General features: G+C 34.8%; 2 protein-coding genes across 2 annotated transcripts in view; both read left to right on the plus strand.

Annotated features, from left to right (window-relative positions):
- Positions 1-312: 312 nt before the first annotated feature.
- Positions 313-3,268, plus strand: LOC136806493 (flap endonuclease 1-like). Its single transcript, XM_067063075.1, has 2 exons — positions 313-582; positions 2,025-3,268. Exons 1-2 carry the CDS (start codon positions 415-417, stop codon positions 3,186-3,188), a joined length of 1,332 nt encoding a protein of 443 aa, XP_066919176.1. The 5' UTR covers positions 313-414; the 3' UTR covers positions 3,189-3,268.
- A 2,297-nt stretch (positions 3,269-5,565) lies between these two features.
- LOC136806537 (uncharacterized) overlaps positions 5,566-23,733 on the plus strand; it is a 43,663-nt gene continuing 25,495 nt past the window's right edge. The window contains exons 1-24 of the mRNA XM_067063126.1: positions 5,566-5,800; positions 6,813-7,727; positions 8,054-8,155; positions 8,848-9,033; positions 9,534-9,749; positions 10,455-10,526; positions 12,076-12,235; positions 12,860-13,068; positions 13,782-14,090; positions 14,270-14,426; positions 14,667-14,884; positions 15,319-15,633; positions 16,139-16,435; positions 16,623-16,946; positions 17,214-17,370; positions 17,763-17,980; positions 18,635-18,949; positions 19,161-19,457; positions 19,726-20,049; positions 20,213-20,518; positions 20,773-21,084; positions 22,344-22,667; positions 22,861-23,190; positions 23,350-23,649. Of these exons, the coding sequence (XP_066919227.1) occupies positions 5,746-5,800; positions 6,813-7,727; positions 8,054-8,155; positions 8,848-9,033; positions 9,534-9,749; positions 10,455-10,526; positions 12,076-12,235; positions 12,860-13,068; positions 13,782-14,090; positions 14,270-14,426; positions 14,667-14,884; positions 15,319-15,633; positions 16,139-16,435; positions 16,623-16,946; positions 17,214-17,370; positions 17,763-17,980; positions 18,635-18,949; positions 19,161-19,457; positions 19,726-20,049; positions 20,213-20,518; positions 20,773-21,084; positions 22,344-22,667; positions 22,861-23,190; positions 23,350-23,649 (6,418 nt within the window). The 5' untranslated portion in view covers positions 5,566-5,745. The remainder of the gene's footprint in view (positions 5,801-6,812; positions 7,728-8,053; positions 8,156-8,847; positions 9,034-9,533; positions 9,750-10,454; positions 10,527-12,075; positions 12,236-12,859; positions 13,069-13,781; positions 14,091-14,269; positions 14,427-14,666; positions 14,885-15,318; positions 15,634-16,138; positions 16,436-16,622; positions 16,947-17,213; positions 17,371-17,762; positions 17,981-18,634; positions 18,950-19,160; positions 19,458-19,725; positions 20,050-20,212; positions 20,519-20,772; positions 21,085-22,343; positions 22,668-22,860; positions 23,191-23,349; positions 23,650-23,733) is intronic.

The raw sequence follows: 23,733 nt of genomic DNA on the forward strand, positions 1-23,733 counted from the left end.
TTTGTGTCCAAGGGGTTGATTTGATGTTTGTCCAGGGGTATAACCCGTGTCCAGGGGGGGTTAGAATCAAAATGTCCAGGGGTAATTCATGAAAAAAATAATATATCCTCCACCCCCCATGAACGGATTTTTTCTGGAAGAGCCCATTTTCAGATTTGCGGTATTCAAGAATAATTTTTAAATTTGACAGGCGATATGTTACATACCGAATTCCATTTTCACGAAAATTTCAAAACAGCAAATATTTAGATTTTTCATTCCACGGTTAATTGAGCTCAGACATGAAAACAAATTTACAAAATCGATCAGCTTTTCGAATAAGGCAGAAGTTTAGATCAAAGAGATAGGAAAGCTAAGCAAGAGAAAGAGCAAGTTTAGATAAAATGGTGGAAACAAGATAAAAGCTGTGAAAAGATGAAAATATTTTTGCTTCTCTTTTTTTTCTTCTACTATGTCATTCTAGAGATCTTTGCATTGGACAATGGTAACAAGTACAAAGTACTGACCATCACTATCAAGAAGGAAAATGAGAGACAAAACCATACGATGGACGAGCAAACAGAACAAAGAAGCCTTGCAAAGGTAAACGAAGTTCTCCTTTAAGCCCGATAAAATCATCATGACCTCCATAGTTAACTGTTATTTTGGGATAGAAGCCTTCGTAGATTCTTTCTCGACTAACAAGGTCTGATAACAACCCTACCTTTTATTCAAGCTAATTCGTCTTCCTCATGATGGAGGCTCAGGTCATAAATAGATAAATAGATATACCACTGTGTCAGGAACCGTCTTAAGCATCTGGGGTTTATAGTTTTTTATTTTTTAGGTCGTGAGAACTCAGAACACACTACAATAATATTATCGACCGCCGGAGGCGGTTTCTTTCATAGTGGTACGCTAATCTCGTTTTGCTTTGGCTCATTACTTTGTCTACCATTTACTTTCGTTTTTTTTAACTAGATTACCCAGGTGTTTCTCTTTTTTTTCCCTGAATGTCTTATATTCGGAATTGAATAATCGAGACATGAAAAATGACTATATTGTAATCTGTTTTCAATGAATAATCTAAAATGTACTGGAGATGACATGTTTATCTGGTACATGACATGTAAGCGTTAATAATGTGCGCGCGCTCTTTCGCGAGCGTGATGCGCGATTGCGTGATGGAAGGCGGTCGTTTCAGTGTGGTTTACATCCACACTGAGACCTAGTTAATTTCGCATAGCGAAAGTACTACGATAGCCTTTCGCGGCGGTGTAATAAAAAAATTAGAAACGAAAGTTCTTGCTTGATACGGTGGACGAACTCACTAAAATCAATTTACAAATTACACGTTCGTATAACCACGGACGATTTTCGCAGGTTTTTTTGGATTACGTCATTTATCTTTGTGTCTTTAGCTTCACAGTTTTGATTTTTTCTTTATTTTCTTATAAGCATATACTTTATAAGAATCAAATCAATAACTCTTGATAGACGGTGATATACTTTTCGGTAATTGTTCTTACAAAGTAAACAAGGGATGGCGTACAATATGAGCATATTTATTTTTCTTATAAGCATTTACTTTATAAGAATCAAATCAATAACTCTTGATAGACGGTGATATACCTTTCGATAATTAGTTCTTACAAAGTAAACAAGGGATGGTGCACAATATGAGCATATTTATTTTTCTTATAAGCCAATACTTTATTAGAATCAAATCAATAACTCTTGATATACGGTGATATACCTTTTGGTAATTAGTTCTTACAAAGTAAACAACGGATGGCGTGCAATATGAGCATATATATTTTTTATAAGCATATAAGAATTCTTAGAAATTAAACAACAACAATTGTTCTTAAATTAGTCTTATTTTTTTGGCGATTTTAAGCCTTGTTGTTCTTGAAAAATTGTTTCATCAAGGCTCGATGTAAAGTAGATTTCAGATTAGCTTCAATCTCTATTTCTTGTTTTTTCCCATGCAGTTCAAATTCTAGGCGAAATTTTCGACTTTAAGTCGTCTTTTTTCTTTTCAGACTTCCATCAAAAGACAAGCAGAAGATGAAGGCGAGAGTTTCGATGACAAATTCGTCAAAAAACTTGCAGCAAATCTTATCAGACAAGATCTAAGAAATACTTTACATGTTCAAAAAGCTGTATCAAACCTTGGCGCCAAAAGATCCCCAATGGGGAGTTTATTAGTGAATTCAGATATTCCTGACCAATTCATACAACAACCAGTGTCTACTGTTGGTGAAAAGAGATCATCACGTTATGAGAAATTGATGTTGCCAACGCCTCAAAGAGCTGCCAAAAGAAGGAAAACAAACAACATGTCAAGATTCTCCAATAATACCGACGGAATCTTAAATGTTTTGAATTCAGTTCGATCAATGGATAACGAGTTAGTGGACAAGGGAATCTCATCGCTGGCAGACCCAACCGGTGCATATGATGAAAAAGCAAATGCAATGAGAAAACTACTTCAACCAGAAACAGATAGTAAGAATCAGAACGATGCAAAGGATAAATCATTCATAGTGGTGCTACCCGATACAGAGGGTGGGAAACCGAAAGAGTACCTGATCAAAGATTCTTTATCATCATCAAAACAAAAGAAATCTACCCTCAACTCAACACTTCATCAAGATGCCAGCCGAAAAGATATCAAACCAATTCCTCCACAAGGCACTCACAATCTGGTCACTAACCAAACAAAAGTGAAGAATGCACCATCAGATCAAACACCACTAACATTGGCAGATACAAACGTTCCAGTACCTATTGATTACCATTACCAAAGTCACCAAAACATTACTGCAAAACCACAAAATGCCAATGCTAGCAGCTCCAACAGCAATCATATCACCAGTGCAACAACTAACAGCTCCTCGTTTCAAAAAACCATTTCTTCATCGCCACTAAATGACACAAAGCAACAGCAACACAGAGAAAAAAATTCAACAACTGTAGCACCCCAAATACTTCCTCAAGGAGAAATAAATCACAACAACTCCAGCAATTCTACCGTAAGAAAGATTGATCAACAACCATCGAATTTGAATTCACAACTAATATTGAAACAAAGTAAAGAACGAGTCATGAGCTACATGAAAACACTAAAAAACGCTAAACAACAAACGCATCTATTAAAACCAATGGATTATGTTTTGGATAAAAAGCAAATGCTTTTTCATTGAACTTGGGAGAATCAGTCTTTTTTTGCCCGTCATTAACAAAATATTTCATATGCAATGATATCTTATGCTTTTAATTTTAAGTCTTTGACTCTATATCCCTGTATCACTGTTCCTGACTCAAAGACTTTCCAACCTTTGAATCTAAATTATCTTGAAAAAACTCTAGTTGGTAAGAAGTGCTACTATATAGACTGGATATTCGAGCCGTGAACCAATTTGATATTTTTATGGTTACGATTTACAGAGAATTCATCTTATGAATATCTTTCCAACAGTGTATAACTTTTAAATATAGCCAAAGAAGCGCTTTTTCTATAGACCTTATTGGAGTTTTTGATTTTTCTAAAAAAGCGATGCATTGTGGGATTGTTTCGAGTGTATTACAATAGAAATCTCTTAGGAATTCCTCGAGGGAATTCTATTGTAATACACTCGAAACAATCCCACAATGCATCGCTTTTTTAGAAAAATCAAAAACGCCGATAAGGTCTATTCCTTTCCATTTCTCTGCTACATATAAGACAAAAGACTCAATTATAAATTTTTTACAATGATTTCTCAATTCTTTTCCTAGATATCTAGATATAGGCTGCGTTTAGACCAGCCTGACATTTGTAATTGCTTGCAGTATTCTTTTGAATTCTATTGTTCCGCGCAATTGTTCGGTTTGTCAAATGCCTAATGATGCCAGCGTGTTGGCATTTCGTTGCCATTTGAAATGCCATTTTGAGCAAAGGAATCCCCTTTTCTGGCATTTCAAATCAAACAAAGGAACCAAAACAAAGAGAAAAAATTACATTTTTCATTTTTTAAAGTATTTGCACGTTTTTTATTCAGTTCTTTCTATAGATTGTAAAATTTGCAAGATTTGCCATAGCCTAGCCCTACGGCAAAAAGTTTCAGTCTTAATGACTGCACTTTTTGAGAAATTCCATGTTTTTCATTGTTTGATCTGCCAAAGTTGAACTTGAGGGAATCACCTTTTCAGCAATGACTCTAAAAAGACGATTCCTTAAATGCCATGAGAGAAAATACAATGGAAAAGCTATTAAAATCGAATCCCTCATGAGCAAATGCCAAATTACAAATGCCAGTTGGTCTAAACGCAGCCATTGGTGCTTTTGTTATTGTTCAAAGTGGTCCTCAGAGACCAAAGCCTTTATACTCTTTTTATTTTCATGTTATTTTCAAAGAAATGCTTTTAGATCAGAAAACGACGTAATAGCTCAATGCAAATGGTCGTTGCAAGATTTGCATTCAAAAACTTTTCTAAGAGCTCGTTAAATCAGTTTATGAACCTGCAAGTGATTAAAGCCTATTAAAAGGTATCGTTTGATTTCACACAGTCGCCCAATTAAAATATTTCCAACAATTTGTTTTATGTTTACTTGATATTTGAAGACAGTTTTTTGGCAATGCATTTGATGATTTTGGTGTTGAGTTTGACTGAGTGAAATTTTAGATTTATAGACTTTCAATCAAACAAGTTTTTCATTTTTATCCCGGGAGTCATAAAATTTACCGTACTTACTTATAACAATCTAAAAATTCCCTTATCAATCAAAAGCGCCAAAATCGTAAAAAGGTGGCTTAACCGCAGCAATATCTGAATTTTTGCGATTTTGGCGCTTTTGATTACTAAGGGAACTTTTGAATTGTTATAGGTAATTAGAGAGTGGTTTTATGATACGGTTACAGGTTAATGGACACAATCGGAGAATATTTTAGGCACTACATGAATGGGTCTCTGAGCTTTTCAGAGGCTTTTTGGCCAGAAGGTGGGAGTCATTCGCCATTGGTGTAATTTAGCAGGATTTGTTTTGGTGATTCAAAATATTTCATAAATTTGGAGAGAATCAATTTCAGCAAATGACTCGTTACTTGTTAAATAATGTTTAATTTTAACAGCTTTGAAAAGACTTTTTAAACTGAATTTTTTTTTTGAATTTTGGGCTAAAACATCTGATCAGGCATGCATATCAGGCAAATCTACAACATATATATTAGCGGTCAAATGGTAACATCCCAAAATTGAACTATTTTACATAACCCCATGATTATAAATTAGCTAGATCTCATAAATTTGATGGCATAGCAGGACAACCTACGTCTTATTTAGAAAATGAAGTAGGATTATTGTATCAAACCGTCCCACTGCTATTTTGATACATTACATGTCGTGTTAAGTCTTTTATCAAATTGTACATAGGTTTCCAATGTTAGTTACAATTGTCACCAACAAAGTTTTTGACTTCTTTTATCTAATGTTTTATAAGTTGTGTTTGAAATAAAAAGATTAATACAATCAAAATTATAATAGAAGTCATTTAAAGGCATTTTTTTTACTGACAATCTTACTCATCTGTAATTCAGCTTATGTCACAAAAATATTATTAAGTGTATTCAAAAACGAAATAGTTTGATTTTTTTCTGGGAAACGTTCTCTTAATAGAGGGCTTTACCTGGCTTAGTATTTTCTTCAAAGTTATAACTTTTGGACAAATGATTGAATTGGTGTTTTTGAGATGTATTTGACGTTGGTCCAATTTAAGGAAGGATGACGTTAGCAAAATATTTTATAGTGTGGTTTATCACAGTTTCGCTGATAATAAGTAAGTAAAGAATTTCATTAAATTTTTCAGTAAAGTATTAATTTATTCTACCCTATCTACTCTTAGGTGCCAAATAAACGGGCCCCGCCCCGCTTGTTAATTTTTTAATTTTTTTCCAACCCCCCCGGACGTTATTAGGACCCCCCCGTTTATCAATTTTTGAAAAAATTCCCAGCTCCCAAAAGAAAAGTTTCTTGTTTTACTCTAAAAAGCCTAAATTTAGTCTATTTTGACACTTTTTCGGGTTTTTAAAAAGTCCATTTTCCAACCCCCCCGGTAATTAGGTCCCCCCCGTTTATTTGATTTGAAAAATTTTTCAAACCCCCCCCCGTTTATTCGAACCCCCCCCCGTTTATTTGGCACCTAAGAGTAACAAAATAAGGGCCGATATATAAGAGTACGACAAGATAAAATAACCAGGAAGCACCATTAAAATCAAAGACCCTTTCTACTACAATACCTCGTACATTTTTATCGGCAAGTGAGACAGGGCTGCTTCAAAATCATGAATTTTCTTAACTGTAGAAAATCTTGTGTGAAAATTTGGTTCATTAGAATGTAATCATCTTTTGAAATGATTTGCAGCTCCACAAATATTGAATTTTAATTGGATATGAAAAGTATCTCTTATTGGAATCTAAAAACCATCAAATTAGTGGCGACTTTTCAACGACACCACAAATGAGTTCGATAATTTAGACCATGTGTCGATCATGTGCTAATTTCTTCTCCTAGTTAGTGTTCTAAGAAATTCACCTGAGGTTTCAAGTTCGCTCAAGTTACCCATTAGTCTTATTAAACATTTACTGAGCTTCCATATGAATTATTATTGTTTTTTTTTTTTGGGGGGGGGGGTTACCACCCCTTGATGAATTTTCAATTCATCGCCAACGGTTGGCACTTTAGGTTAAAAATCCACTCTTACGTTTTTGATTAACTATTTCCCTACCTACCCTTTTGATAGAAATCCCCTCTAAACGATTTTCTTCAAATTTCTTCCTCGGTTTTTTAGCCCAGTCGCTATCATTTGAATTCACCGGGGAAACTTCTCATCAGATTTTCCCATCATCACTCAACCAAGTGATCTTTCGTGTATCTACCAGCCTTGGCGAGAGCAACAATGCTGTTCGATATTTTATTCATAACGTCAACAAAGATGGCGAGGCTCCTCCTGATCGTAGTTTGTGGGGTGCCCTGTCAGACCAGACTGATGCGGATGATTGTAGCGCCCTGGCAGAAACTTTTTATCCGACGCCTAGAAAATATTTTTGTATAGACCATCGAACAGGGGATGTCAAACTAACCTCTTCATACAGCGTCTCTGCAGCTTTGGAGAAATATCATATCGATATTAAAGTGAGCGATGGTACTGATACAAAGCATCAGACTTATGAAATATCATACTGGCCCTCTGAATGTCAATACATACAAGCGCAGTACGATTCGATTCAAGCGAATAGCAACTGTTATCATTCGAGAAGTAAAACTTATAAATTTAATATTGATTTCGATGATACAAGTGTTTATACAGCTATAACTTTAGATGAGCCAGGATTTTTAGTAGATATCTCATACAACAGAAGTAAACTTTCAGTGAACGACTTTTCAACCCTCAATATAACATACGTCGGTGATGATGGTTTTGTTACTGAGAAAATATTCACGGATGAGAAATTTCCAAATCCAGTGCCCCTAATTGCAGGACAAACATTATTTAGAATGGCAATTAAAGATACAACTACCGGACAAAATTTACTGGCTCATAGTAAGGGCTGGAGAATGTACGTTATTCTTGGGACGAATTTTTGTTCTGCGAATGCAACGTGTATTGATTCTACTGGTCATTGGTTGAACGAACAAGAACGGTTAAATGAATATTGTGTAGTGGATTCTTATGGGTATTTACACAAGTATGGGTATTGTACAGGTATGTACGCTTTGTCTTTCTCTTAGTCATTTTGTACTTGACCTTCCCATTACAATCTATCGACTTTCTATAGCTTTGAAAATAATACACAAAGAGACAAACTCTCCAAAAAGAGAAATTTGTAAATTGGAAACTTTAAATTCCTGGTGACTGGAGATGAGGAATTAAAGTTAACATCTCGCTTATGCAAGTAATTACAATTGCCAATTGACTTTACCATCTAGTAAAATGTTCATATTAATAACACACTATCACCCCTTTTGATCGATAGCTTTCGAAATATCATAAGAATGCTTTTTGATTTAATATTTGGTTTTTATTTGCAGAGAATCCGACACGTTTTAGTAATACCATAGCAACAACTTCGTCTCCAACCACAACAACGACCACCACCACGGAAGGTCCAACAATATCCGCCACTAGTAGTGGTAAGCTAAGTTCATCTTATGACAAACTGAAATTTATCTCGTTTCACATTGCAACACCAATTATAACCACACTAGATACAGTACAAAGCCTACGGAGACCGCAAATTTGTTTCAAGTCATGAAAACTAGTTATCAGTCATTGTTAACTGAAAAGGCCATCAAACCTGTTAGAGTTAAGGAGACATTGGAGTAATACATGTTTTTTTTATAGGCATAACGCTTATAAGCATATGAAGGCTCAGATTTACAGAATTCCAAACATAACATAAGCATACCATATTTTTCAAGTTGTCATTTTTATCTTAAATGGTTTGGTTAAGGTTTGGTAGAGGTCAAGTAAAAAAAAAACTTTCCACGGCCCAAAATCTGAACAAATTTTTACAAAATTTCTGAAATTTAACTAAAAACTTGGCTCGAGGTGAATCATAAAGCATGATTCATAAGCATATAGTAAGCTATGCCTGGATGTATACATGAGCCTGACCAAGGGGCATACACTTGCTTATAAAAAAACATGTAAAGAGATTCCACTGTATTGTGCTTTACAGAAAATGGCAAAAAGTTTCCAAAAAGTGAGTTTTCATACTGACATTGTAGTGAATCGAAACTACACCTTAACTCGTCTTCTTTGTTACTATTGTTGCTGTTTCTAACTTATACTTCAAATTGCTATTTCTAACTTTCTTCTATAGATCCATGTCAAAACTATATTTTGGATAATGACCCAGAAAATTGGAAAAGGAGCACCGGGAATATAATTTCCTCCAACACTACCGACAAGTATTGCGATCGGCAGGGATGGCAACAAGGATGGCGACGTTTTGTGAGTGGTGCTGGAACCATGATACCCACCCAATGTCCACCTGCTTTTGCGTGTGGTTTGTATTTTAAAGCTCATTCTTTTATTTTATTCTCATCATTATTTTTCTTCCAAAAAACTAGGCAACAAAAATTAACTAATTGAAATTATAAAAAAGTATAAAAGTTTCAATAACCGGAAATATTGAGTAACCTCCTCCTAACATCGCCAAAAGATCGTTAATGCGACGTTAATTATGGTAAAAGATTTCATAAAAGAGTTCTATGTAGGATCCGCCTTTCGGTAGAGGTTGTACATCAAGAGGCTAACTTCTCACTCAAAGCTTTTTTGCTGCAGCTCATAGAAGTTTAGGATGACTTTTATTTACCACACGTGACACTTTTGAAATAAAGAAAGAATGAATTATGAAACCTTTAAAAATACTTAAGAGGAAGAGTAGTTAACATTCTTTAATTTTCAGATTACCCACTTATATGATATGATATGATGATATTTCATTTTTCAGATAAAAGAACCCACTCTTTTAAAAATAATTGAAAATCAAATTCTTTATTACAGGTACTGACTATCCGATGTGGTTGAATGGAGCACATCCAACAACAATCAATGCAGAAGCCACCATACCACTCTGTTTAAGAGTTTCAGCCACACAGTGTTGCCAAAATGTTGGTACTATCAATGTGAAGAAATGTGCTGCTGATACATCCGGTGTCGGTGATTTCTTTGTTTATAATCTACCTGCTGCACCTGGTTGCCATATGGCTTATTGCTATGGTAAGTTAACAAAGAAAAGCTTCATTTTAGCTTACCAAATACGTGCAGGCTTTATTACTCCGTAACAAAATCCAATATTTTGCCTAATTCCCAATTCTGTCTGATTTAGCGATATAGCCATAAAGGGATGGAGTGAGAAGCAAGCGAGCGCCGAGGCTTGTTCTTCAATTATTTTACCCAAAAACTGAAATAACTCGATTTAGTACGACATAGTTCAAATTTTCCTCTAATTTTAGTGCAGAATTAATTTTTTTGAAGCTCGCTTACTTTTTACACGAAAAACGGAGGGAAGGTGGTCATCAAGGTCATTGGAGAAAGGAAGTACTCCTTCGATTTTCTGAAAGGAGGAATGATTATGTTTTTAAAACAGAGAACCGCAAAACTTCACAGCCAGATGGAGAAAAAAATGCTTTAAGAACTAAGAAAATTTGAAGATAGGAGACAAGTGAGGATAGAAAAAAGTTAAAAAAAATGAAAAGAAAGATGAAAATGAATAAAAATTATGTATTCTTTATTGTCCCTCCAATCTAGTACAGTAAATTGTCCTCTAATTATTAGTGCGGTAAAAGAGTTGTCGGTTCGAAGCAATTTATTTCCTCCTATTATTAGTGCGACAACCCTAAAATAATTATTCTTCTTACGGCCGCACTAAATTAGAGAAATTACGCGGTAACTGTTTGTCTCTTTTTTTTGTTCAAACACTAGGAAGTGAGATGCCCTGTCCAAATGGTCAAACTTCATCAACGGGATTCACTCCATGCTCAAGCCCTTCTATAGGTGATTATAGTTTACTTTAAACTAAAAAAAACTTCCTACGATTCCGTTAGCGAAAACAGTAAAAAATCAAAAGTTGTTAGGCGGGAATTATTTTAAATTCTGTTGTGGAGCAATACGCATTTTTTATCATTTTACGCGCCAATCTCGCCAAATGATGAACCAAGATGGCGGATTTTCTGATGTCTTTTCCAGCACCTTTGCCCTTTACATGTTTTACATTTAACAGATATCCTGGACAAACATTTGTTGATCTAGCTTTTTGAAGATTCTGGTAGTTCACAAAAGGTACTGGGAAACGCCTTTGAAAAAAAAACAGATTCTTTGGTTTTTTAATTTATGTTGTTAAAGACAGTTTTTACATACCACATGTGTGGTATGTACCAAAGCAAACAAAGTGGTACAAGTGGCCCTTGGGTGCTAGGTACGAGATCGCCCAAAAGAGCGTGGAAAACAACACTGGAAGAACCATCAAAGTAGTTGTTTTCTTTCTTTCTCTATTAGCTTCAGCTAGCATCCTAAATCTTCCTTTATTTTTCTATATAAAATATTGTGAAGTATATATCAGTCAGTCAATAACTTTAGCCATATTAGGACACATTTTTCTTACTTTTACCAGGATTCCTAATTAGGAATCCTATTCCTAATTAGGAAGAAAAAAATTGGTAGTAAAAGTAAGAAAATATTCCTAATTTGGCTAAAGGTATTGACTGTATAATCTGGAAATCTGCCAAGCCGGCCATCACCCCATTAATGAACAAATTATGAGCGTGTAATTTTCCGCGCTGGTGACATCATTTACTGGGGCATTGCAGTTTTAGTCCATTACCCCCTAGAGAACGACACGGAATTTCCGCAACAAAAAAACTAGACAAATTTTTGGAATTTCCGTTACAAAGCTCAAAATATCCTTCAAAACACTTGGAATCCCGATACTTTGTTTAACAAAAAATACAAATTTCCAATACTCTTGTCCAAAAATTTGGGTGAAATCTGTGGAATTCTGTTACCTTTTGTCTAAATAATACCAAGATTTCCGTAACAAAACTATTTTTTAAAAGTTGTGTCGTCCACTAGGGGGTGACTTTCTTTTCTGGATGTTGATGCTGCTAATTTCTTTGTTTTCATTTTTGAGAAAGAAAAGTTTAGAGGAACTTGAAAATGGCAGGAAGATTTAGCTACTGTCTGTAAGCTGGTCTAATGCGGACATCCCTCTTTTAATTCCGAAACCCAAATTTAGAGATACAAATAATAAGAAGGTTGGAATCACTGATGGAAAAAGTCAGAAAATCTGTCGTATACTATCTTTGCTGACATCTGATTTGAATGATGGCACTGCGATAGGAAACTACTACTTTTCCCCCATCCGAATTTTTAAAGGCAAAATATAGTTGAGCTCCAGCTTTCCTTAGGGACCAGACTGCCAGAGGGGAAAAAATATTTTGTCTCAGTGATTCCGACCTCGGAATTGGAAGAAGTGTGCCAACATTAGACCATAACTTTAAAGATTAAAATAAAGTTATATAGTAAGATATTCATCTCATTTTTTCAGACGATCAACTTTCTTCCTTCAATGGGATTCAATACTACTTCAGTACAGCAAGAGCAAACTGGCAATCTGCAGAAAATGACTGTGTGGATCTTGGAGGTCACCTCACAAGTGTTCACTCACAGGCTGAAAACAATTTCCTAAAACAAGAATTTCATAACAGGTTTATTATATTTTCTTGGAAATGTTGAATTATTTCAGGCGTTTGCTTTTCCCGGGCCATAATATTATATAATCGAAACAATCAAACTTGATCAAATGGTTAAAGTTTAATTTTAATGAATCAAAATTTTCCGAAAGACTTATTACTAAAGACTAATTAGGCCTAGAATTAGTCAAACTTTAATTGAACTGATATATTTGTCCAACTTATCAACCAGATGATTAATTGTAATTTGTCAATCTTGAAACAAATAATCAAACAATTCAACCAATTTTTTTTTACAATTTCAAAAAAAAGTTCAATTAATCAACAAAATTGAGCTTTTGTCTTTTAATCAAGTCTGATAGAGCAGATTTAAATGTGGCCTAGTTTTCCATAACTGCTGATTTTAATTTTTGATTTTACCACAGCTCTTTCATTCAATCAGGCAGATTACAAAGATGGCATTCAATAGATCTTTTCTCAAGTAATCAGATGAGAACTGGAGAAAAAATAACTGTTTTATTCCCACACTGCGCCGAAAAAATTTGAAAAACTCAATCTCCCAAAAATACTTGAAAGGTTTTTTTACCGTTCTTACTTTGACAGAGTTAATTAATGTATTAAATAATGTTTTTTTTTCAGGACTGGAAGGCGAATCGCTTGGTATGGTGGAGAGAAAAGGAATGGTGTATTTATCTGGTCTGATGGAACCAGTTTTACAAAAACTTTTTGGAAAAGTGGCGAACCAAATAACTTAAACGGAAATGAAAATTGTCTTTTAACAAATGATGGTGCGTGGAATGATGAGGACTGTTCAGTTACCAAGTACTACGTGTGCAAACTTGATTCTGGTGAGTTTCTCATCATTTGTTGTTTGGTATTAATAAATTAGTTCATTATCCAGCGCGTGTTTAAATAGCGTAAAATGATAAAAAATGGGTATTGCTCCACAACAGAATTTAAAATAATTCCCGCCCAACAACATTTAATTTGCTTTCCTGTCCAATATTTTCTGATTAATAGCTTCTGTAGAGGCTATATATTTCCAATACTGTATTGATGTCACATAAAGAAATGGAACATTTGAACATTCTACTCTTTTCGTTTGATTAATTGTTAATTTTATTTAATGACTTAAGTGATTAAATAGTTCACAAATCCCCCCCCTTTTATCAACTATCTTTAATAACAACAAAATGAAAATGACAGTTTTCAAATTCAGAAAGCAAAATTTGAAAAATAAATTCTGCAGTGGTATAACAGTGGTTGTATATCATAAGGAAAATTATTCAATGCTATTTTTGCCTACGGGCATATAATAATTAATTGAAATATGCTTGAAAATGAGAATGATTATTTAGTGATGAACGAATAATACACCAATTATATTGACGCAGTCTCAGCCAACATGAAAATTATTGGGCTGTGACGAGAACATATATTTTTGTATATCGGATTCAACTTTTTCCAATAACTGATATGCTAACTTATATTAGGAAACTAATTCTTGGTTATAACAACAATTGCTTTTTAATTCTGTATTTTTTATTTGCTCTTTCAACAGAATTTACTCTGCGATTCCTCACAAAGCCATCAGTTAGAAAAAGTGAGAGTGGCAACGAGGTAATCATTTCTGGTTGCAGTTATTCTTCGTCAACTCATTCCAGTTGGATGGCAAAATCTTTTATTCAAAGAAACAATGATGACTTGATTGCAATTTTCAATGCAACCCAAGTTACTGATGAAACAAAAGATGAAAATGTTTTCACTCTACCTTCTGTCAAATTGTCCAATGTTGAGGGTGGTGATTTCAGTTGTGTGGTTGTTATTGACAACATGACGTTTTTTTCAAATACAACAAAATTCATTCCTGGTAAGTAAATTTACCATTTTAATGATGCTGATCCTTAGTTCAGCTATTTTACATTGCAGTCAATACACACCAGATACACACCATGCTTTCCATCAGAATTTTTATCACTTTGCACACAGACCAAGTGACAAGTAAAGGTTTTATTATTGTAACCTGAGTTCTTTTTTGTGATTTTTTAGAGAACCAAGTCACAAGTTTCAATGAAGCTCAATATTACTTTAGCATTTCCAAGAAGAATTGGCAGTCTGCAGAAAATGATTGTATTTACCTTGGAGGTCACCTAACAAGTGTCCACTCTCAGGCTGAAAATGAGTTTATTAACCAAGAAATCAAGAGGTTTGTATCATCAAGTTTCATTTCATGGTGAAATTTGCTTAAATACATATTGACTAGATTATAGTCCTTCTATAATGATATTACCCTCTGAGAAGTCACCGGGTTCTTTGGAAAACTAACAATTTTACTTTTACTTTATTATCAATTCAGAGTTTTTGGGACAGCCAGCCATATGAATAAGATTTAAATTTTAAATTTTTTGATTATACTAAAGATTTTTTATTTACTATTCTCTGATAGGACAACAGGGAATGTTATTGTTTGGTACGGTGGTGAAAGAAAAAACAATGTTTTTGTTTGGACTGATGGTACAATTTTTACCAAAACTTTCTGGAATACTGGTGAACCAAATAACTTGGGTGGAAATGAAAATTGTCTTAACGTATATGCAACTGGAATGTGGAATGACATCAGCTGTCATAACTTGTTTTATTACGTATGCAAACTTCGCTCATCAGGTAAAAGAAATTATTGGGTGGGGGGGGGTTGATAACTCTTCCATCAGCTGACTATAGCTAACAGTAGTTTGATCGCTCATCTGTTAAAGATATTCTATCATTCGAGCAATACTTTCTTTAGTGAGTTAATTTGCGTCCACAGTACAACCTTATTACATACTATTAACCCAAAACTAGGGGAGGTACCCGCCCTTTCTCCCTAAATTACTCCGTTTAATTTTTCCTGATAGTTATTGTGTAGAGACATCAAATAAAAGTTTAGGTTCTTAGAAACATCCTTGGACAATTTAGATGAATCAAATTCAAATTAATCACCTTTACGCTACCTCCAAGTCTGGGCCGTGATAACATTTCCACTTGGAAACATTTTCGATCTTCTTTTAAAAACCCACAATTTATGTTATTTAATTTGTATTTTTGAAATTCTTATATAGATTTTACATTGCAATTCCTCACAAAGCCATCATTAAGAAGAAGTGAGAGCAGAAAAGAAACAATTGTTTCTGGCTGCAGTTATTCTTCGTCAACTCACTCCAGTTGGATGGCAAAATCTTTTATTCAAAGAAATAATGATGACTTGATTGCGATTTCTACTGCAGTGCAAGTTACTAATGAAACAAGTCGTGACAATGTTTTCACTCTACCTTCTGTTAAATTGTCGTATATTGAACATGGAGATTTCAGATGCGTGATAATCCATGACAGTATAACGTATTACTCTTTTGCATCCAAATTGTATAAATCTCCAGGTATATATTTCTTTTTCAGCTAATAATCACACAAATGTTATTACTTTAGTAGTAGTAAGTCTGCGGCCCGAAGGCTTGTCTTTCAATAGCTATCTACCCGAAGGTAGGAGAGGGCGCCATTCTCTCCCTGGATTGCTCCACTTACCCTTAATCCTTCTCTTAATTGCTAAGCATCAAGCAGAGAGACATCAAGTACCATTTCGGGAATCTTTGGTATGACCCGGCTGGAAATTTACCTCCACAACCTTGCGAAAACTAGCCGGATGCTCTACCACTGCACTACGATTGCTTTACCCTACGGTAGTTACTTTAAGGCGCCTGATAAGTGCATTCCTGTTGTCAGTTTTTTTCATTTTGCTTCCAGCTCTCGTTCATTGCACCCTCTGTTTATGAAGACACATTAGAGTAATTGTTTCAAATGAAAATTGTCAGAAATTAACCACCTTTCAAGTTTACCGTGAGTGGAAATTCATGTAACTAATCAAATTATTGTTCAACGTTTCAGATTTTATCGATGTTCCAACATTTGCGAGAGAATCACAACATTTGCTGTCTGGATGTAATTTCTTGTATCACGAGGCACCACAAACTGACAACGTTTTCTTCAATCTCTACAACAATGCAAAACAATTGACAAACAGAAGACGCACAACCATCAAAAACTCCACAATTCCAAACCAGTATCATTTCAACCAAGTTACAGTTACCAATTATACAGATGTGGGAAATTACATTCGATGTCAAATTGATATCGAAACAAACACTACCATGTCCAATTTCTCAGATATCATCAATGTTCATTGTAAGTTTTCGGTAACATCTAAGTCAGAATATTATAATCTTACACTGTTATCTGGATTCCATGTATTTTTAGATAAACATCCCAGTATAATAATTTAATGTTTTTTTTCGACAAATGACCAGATCCTCCTTGGATAATTTTGTATTCTGCAGACCTTGATTTATATTTGCTATTGTTATGTTTTTAGACCCATCAGTTATAGACCACCCTACATCAAATTCCACCATCTATTTTGTTGGTGATCCAATTCAAATTGGTGGTTGCGCATTTAAGTCCACGTTTCGTCAAGGTGTCCAAGGTTACTGGTTAAAAAATGGTGACGTGTACAATGAGAACGTAAACTTGGTGTACGAGATAGCAACAGATGGGTTGATAGTGTTGAAACTACCTGACCTTATCATTGACAAGGCAATTGAGAGTGCTAATTATTCTTGCCAACTTGATGCTATAGTTAATGGTGATGGTGATATTAGAATCACTCATTCAAACCCTGTTCAGGCACTTGTGTATGGTAAGTTCATCTTTGATTTATAGTTGATTGTCCTCTGGTCTTTGTAACCTTATAAACTGCTTATATGTACCAAATTGTTGCAATATTTTTCGTTGTATCATCTTTGATATAGTTGATTGTCGCTTCGCAACTTTTATACATATACGGCTCAAGTCTCTGTAACCTTATTAACTACTTATATGTACCAAAGTTCTGTACTGTTGCAATGTTTTTCGTTGTATGATCTTTAAAACTCTAAAAGTAGTTCACATCGATACTTTGTCATAGATCCGTATGCTACTTTCAATGGAGTTCGATACTACTTTAGTATAACAAAAAAAGACTGGCAATCTGCAGAAAATGATTGTGTAGATCTTGGAGGACATTTAACAAGTGTTCACTCGCAAGCTGAAAATGATTTCCTTCATCAGCAACTTCTGAACAGGTTCGTAAGGTACCTAATTTAATTGCTTGTCTGTTAATAAGGGGGACATGGCACATCTTTTTCACTGGATATTGACACTTGGTTTATTAAATTGGGTTATCCCAAAAAATAAAAAATAAAAATTGAACCCCCTCCCTCATATCGAGGAAAATCCAGGGTTCCCTGAAATTTTAGGAAACTCCATTGAGTTTTTAAAATAACTTAATTTATTTATCGTCATTACAAGAAGACGATAAATCAAGGGACATTTAAAAATTTGTTATAAGACTTGTCCCAAAGGTGATCACCTCGACAAGGGGCAATCAATTTCTATTATGGCCCATCTTTTTATTAAACTGTACTTAATTTATTAATTTTGAATCAAATTTCATAATTATTCTCTTAATATACAGAACAGGGAGTGGAGATGCTTGGTATGGTGGTCTTAGAAGTGAAAATGTTTTTTTTCTTTGGTCAGATGGCTCAGGATTTCTCACAACATTTTGGAATCCTGGAGAGCCCAATGACAGTGGAGGGGCTGAGGATTGTTTACAAGGTTGGGCTGCTAATGATCATTGGAACGATGCATGGTGTGGAAAGAAATTTCATTTTGTGTGCAAAATTTATTCAGGTTAGTTACCAGTTTACTAAGTTTTCCATTTTTTGTTTATTTGTGACAGAGAAATTGACCCTTCCCCTCTCCGAAAGATTACCCTTGGAAAACTTTATTAAATCTAATTTGACCGACATTCACTATTCGCATTACAAATGCTTGAAAAATAACTCTTTGAAAAACTCCTGCTTAAATCAAATCGAAGATCAACCCTAAGAAGGTACGGTAATTGTCTTTGCCGTTGAGGGAGCACGAGCAAAGCTTTGTTTTGTTACAATAGATTTGTGCTTTTACGCCTAAAATGGTCAATCAAGGAACGATTTCGGGGGTGGAAGGCAAATATCCGGGGTAACAGTCCGAATAAAGTTAAAGTTACAGTTAGAGTTTCTCTGGGGCATTTTTCAAAAGGCGAAATTCCAGGGCGTAAATTTCAAATTTCAATTCTAGTTTCAATAGTTTTGATACCAATTAATGTTTTAAAATTTCAATGTGAAAATATCAAATATTATTGTCAAATGCAAAATAATTGCCTTTGTGTTCTTCTCCAATTAGCTTTTTTTATAATTTTTCTGAATATTTATTTATCATCTTAAACCTTGGTTAAAAGTTAAACGACTCTCATTTCTGAATTGTGAAAACTTGGAAAGTTATTTTAACTGAACTCTCTTTTAGATTTTACATTGCAATTCCTCACAAAGCCATCATTAAGAAGAAGTGAGAGCAGAAAAGAAACGATTGTTTCTGGCTGCAGTTATTCTTCGTCAACTCACTCCAGTTGGACGGCAAAATCTTTTATTCAAAGAAACAACGATGACTTGATTGCGATTTCTACTGCAGTGCAAGTTACTAATGAAACAAGTCGTGACAATGTTTTCACTCTACCCTCTGTTAAATTGCCGTATATTGAACATGGAGATTTCAGATGCGTGATTATTGTTGCGGACAAAACATATTATTCAAACAGCTCCAAGTTGTATAAATCTGCAGGTGATTTTATTTGGAAACTTGAAAAAATTGCTGCTTTGTTAGTTTCACTTTTTTTATGTCAAAGTTGATTTCACATTGTTTGGTCAGGGTCTTACTTAAGTCATTTGCCTGGCAAATGTATCAATCATCTATTCAATCGTTTTTGTTATACATGAAAGCTTCTGTCACCACTCCAAGACAATCAAATTAATAATAAATTCTAACACTTTAGAATTTACCAACGTCCCAACATTTGAAAGCGGAACACAACATTTGCTGTCTGGATGTCATTTTTTGTATCACGAGGCACCACAAACTGACAACGTTTTCTTCAATCTGTACAACGATGCAAAACAATTGACAAACAGAAGACGCACAACCATCAAAAACTCCACAATTCCAAACCAGTATCATTTCAACCAAGTTACAGTTACCAATTATACAGATGTGGGAAATTACATTCGATGTCAAATTGATATCGAAACAAACACTACCATGTCCAATTTCTCAGATATCATCAATGTTCATTGTAAGTGTAGCTAAGTTTAAGAAGTTTGTTTGATTAGTAATACTAATTCCTATCTTTTTGAAGAACGTTTTAATAGCATCTAAATTTATTATAAAATTGGCTCATGAAAAATGTAGAAATTCACGCGATTGATTTCAATGATCCTACCTTTGACAAATATTTAGTTCCACTTTTTTAGTGATATTGCATCGACAAGTTATTTATTGCTGAATTTCGTATCTCGGCATAATAACAGATTTTTAACATTTCAAAAAATCTCTTCCTTTAGACCCATCAGTTTTAAACCAACCGACATCAAACTTCACAAATTATTTCATTGGTGATCCAATTCAAGTTGGTAGTTGCGCATTTAAGTCCATGTTTGATCAAGGTGTCCAAGGTTACTGGTTAAAAAATGGTGCCGTATATACTGAAAACGTAACCTTGGTGTACGAGATAGCAACAGATGGACTCTTAGTGTTGAAACTGCCTGACCTTATCATTGACGAGGCATCTGAAAGTGCTAATTATTCTTGCCAACTTGATGTTATAGTCAATGGGGATGGTGGTATCAGAACTGCTCGCTCAAATGCAGTGCAAACAACTGTCTTCAGTAAGTCTATCGCTTTCACGGTTTTTTGTAATTTTAACATTTTTACGATGCATAGGCTAATCAATTTCAGAACCCCTAAATTCTTATATGTTGGGTGATTCTTGTACCGAACATGCTTGTCAATGAATCTCCAGTTGGTTAATTCACTCTTTAAAACTTTCAGGTAACGGAGTACGATTCTTAACAAAACCTACAATCAAGAGAACATCAAACGAAACCATCATCAGTGGTTGCACGTATACATCATCACGAAACATTAGCTTCCTGACATTTTCATTTATCGAATATAAAGGAACTGCATTTGATATATCATCAGCGACAACAAAAGGAGAAGTTCGAATCGGTGACGTCATTACGTTACCAGAGTATCGATTCAATTATGCAATCAACAATGGAACTTTATCTTGTGGAATCATCGTTGGCAAGGAATATTTTACATCAAATACTTCGAAGGTGTATCTCGAGCCAGGTATGAGAAAATAACGTCACTTCTTTTTTAATGTTATTCAGAAATTTATTTTAATGTAGAGTCGTGATTATTTTTTTTTTTTTACAAGAGTAAAATCTTTCACAACATACACGAGGGTTGATGGTTGATGGTAAAATCTAAAATCTTAGTACCTAGCCTTGTACAAGAACAGCAAGTCTTTGGTAAGCAACCCTTATTTTCCGAGAATTTCTTTCTGATACATCACAAATATATAACAATGATTTTTTTTGCAGTGTTCCTGACAACACCATTCACAACCAATCTTGGTCAAACTGGTGTAAAGTTGGATGGATGTGATTTCAAATTCCATCAGTCCTTTCCTGGAAAAGCTTCATTTTTAGTTTATGATGCAAACAAAAATCTATTAAACGAGATGCCAACCACATTTAGTGCATCGACAACCAGCGATATTTACACTTTCGATTCTGTCACAATCAATAGTTATGATTCTACAGGAACCTATTTTCGTTGTCAACTCTCACCCAATGAAAATGCTTTTGAAGATGAAGTCGTGGGTGATTATTCGATGCAAACCAACATCACTGGTAAGACATACATATTTATTTTCCTTGATCACGTGGGTTTTTCCTGGGTGTGGCTCCAAAGCATGGTTCTTTGAGCGTTGTGTTGTGGATGTCGCACAGACTATCGTTTAATCTAGTATTGTATGACCTCGCTTAACAATAATACCCAATCACAACATAGCAATAGCCATTAATTATATCAAATAAAAACAGCAAAAAGTTTCAAGCGGTTGCCTGTTTTTAAAACTTTCAGATTTCTAGTTCTTTTTTTCTTAACACGATTTCGGTTGTAGAAATTACGATACATAGACACGCATACTATATATACTTTTCAGCGTATGCTTGCGAGCATGGAACTGGACATACGCTGACGTGTCTGGTGTCCCAATTTATCAATATCGTGTATGCAATGTACGGTAGACTTGAAAGAGATATATGCAATGCGGCCAATGTGCCTACAGGGGGCTGTGTAGCCGTGAATTCCCTACAGAGTGCTCAAACATTTATGAGTAATAACTGTGGGGTCGAACCTTCAAGTTGCCATATCACTGCTCATAATAATATATTTGGTGACCCCTGTGTTGGAACTGTTAAATACTTGAAGTTGATTTATCAATGTTTGCCCAGAGTGAGTTGTAAGTAAAGCCTTCTGTCAGCATTCATTCATCATGGTGGGCTTACCGTAACAAAATTCTTGTTGAGGATTTCGTTTCACCGTCGGTTCAGTCTTCTGTAGATTCAATTTGCACATGTCAAAGGTTGACATGTGCAAATTATAGAATTCCTTACATCACAGCCCCTTTAACATATTCGTAAAGTTTCAATAAATAAAAAATGAAATTCGACTCTGGCCTATAATGATCGTGAATAATGATTCTTTCAGAGCTTCATTCATTGCAGTCTCGTAAAATTACGGGGAGCAGATATTACCTACAAATCAAAGGTGCCCGCAGTTTTGAAATGCTGTCTTACGTTTTTAAAGGAAAAAGTTTTCTCTGATCCAATTGAAGGAATTAATACTTTTGATTTTAACAACCTCAGTAGAAATATAAATTTTTCAAAATGAAAGCCCATCATTGCACATGTCAAAATGTAAGCACTTCAATTCTCCAACAAATGGTTTCTTTTGTTTCATTATTTATTGAGAACAATTTTTGCATCTTAACTGATTGGCAATGGTTTTTCTTTAATTTGCCCTTTTTACCGATTTGTACAACATTATTACCATATATCATACATATCGTGCACGAAGACAGCTTGTAATCCTCTTTTTGTTACAGCACCACGTTTTACCCAACGACCTACTTTCGAGAAGTCATCTTACTTTGTCGGTGAAAACATAAGAATTGATGGATGTGAATTCACTGCAAGGTTTCTGAACAATGTTAATGTAACCCTTTGGAAGGGTGCTGATCGAGTATCAACATACACCGAAGCTGACATGACTATCGTTTGGCAAGATGACCTTTTCAAAGTGGTTGTTAAAGATCAGATGATTGAAGCAAGGTTGAACAGCTCTGGGGTCTATCATTGTCAAATGGATTACATGGCGGGGCAAACTCCTTCGACGATACGATCTGATACTTCGGTTTTGAATGTCAAAAGTAAGTCTTTAAGTCAAGTTCTTTTAAAAATCTCGAGAGGCTAAATTGCTTAAAATTTTGATTCTTTTCAAGCTTGATAGAGAAATAAGCCTTTTTGCTAAAATTACTTTTTGCAGCTCCCCATAGTTGATTTTATAGGTTGAATCTAAGATTTCTTGTGTTCTAGTGGTTATCATGTTCACTTTTATTCAAGGTAACAATGTGGTCTTCCAAACAAGACCAACATCGAAGAGAACAACGGACGAGATATTGGTCAGCGGTTGTACTTACATGTCATCAAGAAATCAAAACCTGGTCGAGTTCTCTTTCATCGAATATTCTTATACCGGTGTTGCCAATAGTATTCTTCAGGAGATAACATCATTGACCAATGAAACTGGTGCAGTAACAATATCAAATGGATTTTTCAGTCTACCCCCTGTCTCAATCAACAAGAGCTATGGTGACGCTAGAATCAACTGCGTGATCAAAATCGGGGAAGAAACTTTCTCATCGAATACTTCAAATATTTACAGCAGCCCAAGTAAATTTATTTTCTCGAAACCCAATCTTTATTTGCCTGTTTTCGTACCTCTCAGCTCGGACTCATTAAAATATTAATTTTTGTTACCTTGTTAATGTCCTTACCTAAGCAACAAACAACATACTGGGAAATCCTGACCAACTATTTTTCTTTTTATAGGTTTCGAAACTGTTCCCAATGTTTCAACCTTCAATAAAAGTGGATTGACAATTTCTGGCTGCAAATATTTTTTCCATCAAAAAGTCGAAGTCTCCATCGTTGTGATGGATGAAAACAAAGATATTCTTGTGGAAATAGATACTCAATCCAATCATCTTGCTGGGGATAGCCTTACGATGGATCCCATCATAATCGATTCCTATGAAAATGCTGGGTTTTATTACAAATGTAAAGCTGTCGATCCAAGTCGCCCCACAGAGCACGCCTTTTCTGATTCCTCGACTGTCTTCAACTTAACTTGTAAGTTCTATATATAAAATGTCTTCACAACCAAGGAGGAGTTGTGGATTGTTATACTTGATCGCCTCTCCTTGGGTTCAGGCA

The sequence above is a fragment of the Clytia hemisphaerica genome, unplaced genomic scaffold (genome assembly GCF_902728285.1).
Source record: "Clytia hemisphaerica strain Z4C2 unplaced genomic scaffold, Clytia hemisphaerica genome assembly, whole genome shotgun sequence".
NCBI lineage: Eukaryota > Metazoa > Cnidaria > Hydrozoa > Leptothecata > Clytiidae > Clytia > Clytia hemisphaerica.

Coding starts and splice junctions, on each gene's coding strand:
- LOC136806493 (XM_067063075.1), top strand. CDS start 415: ATGAAAATATTTTTGCTTCTCTTTTTTTTCTTCTACTATGTCATTCTA. Junction 583..2,024: donor AACAAAGAAGCCTTGCAAAG/GTAAACGAAGTT, acceptor TTTTCTTTTCAG/ACTTCCATCAAAAGACAAGC.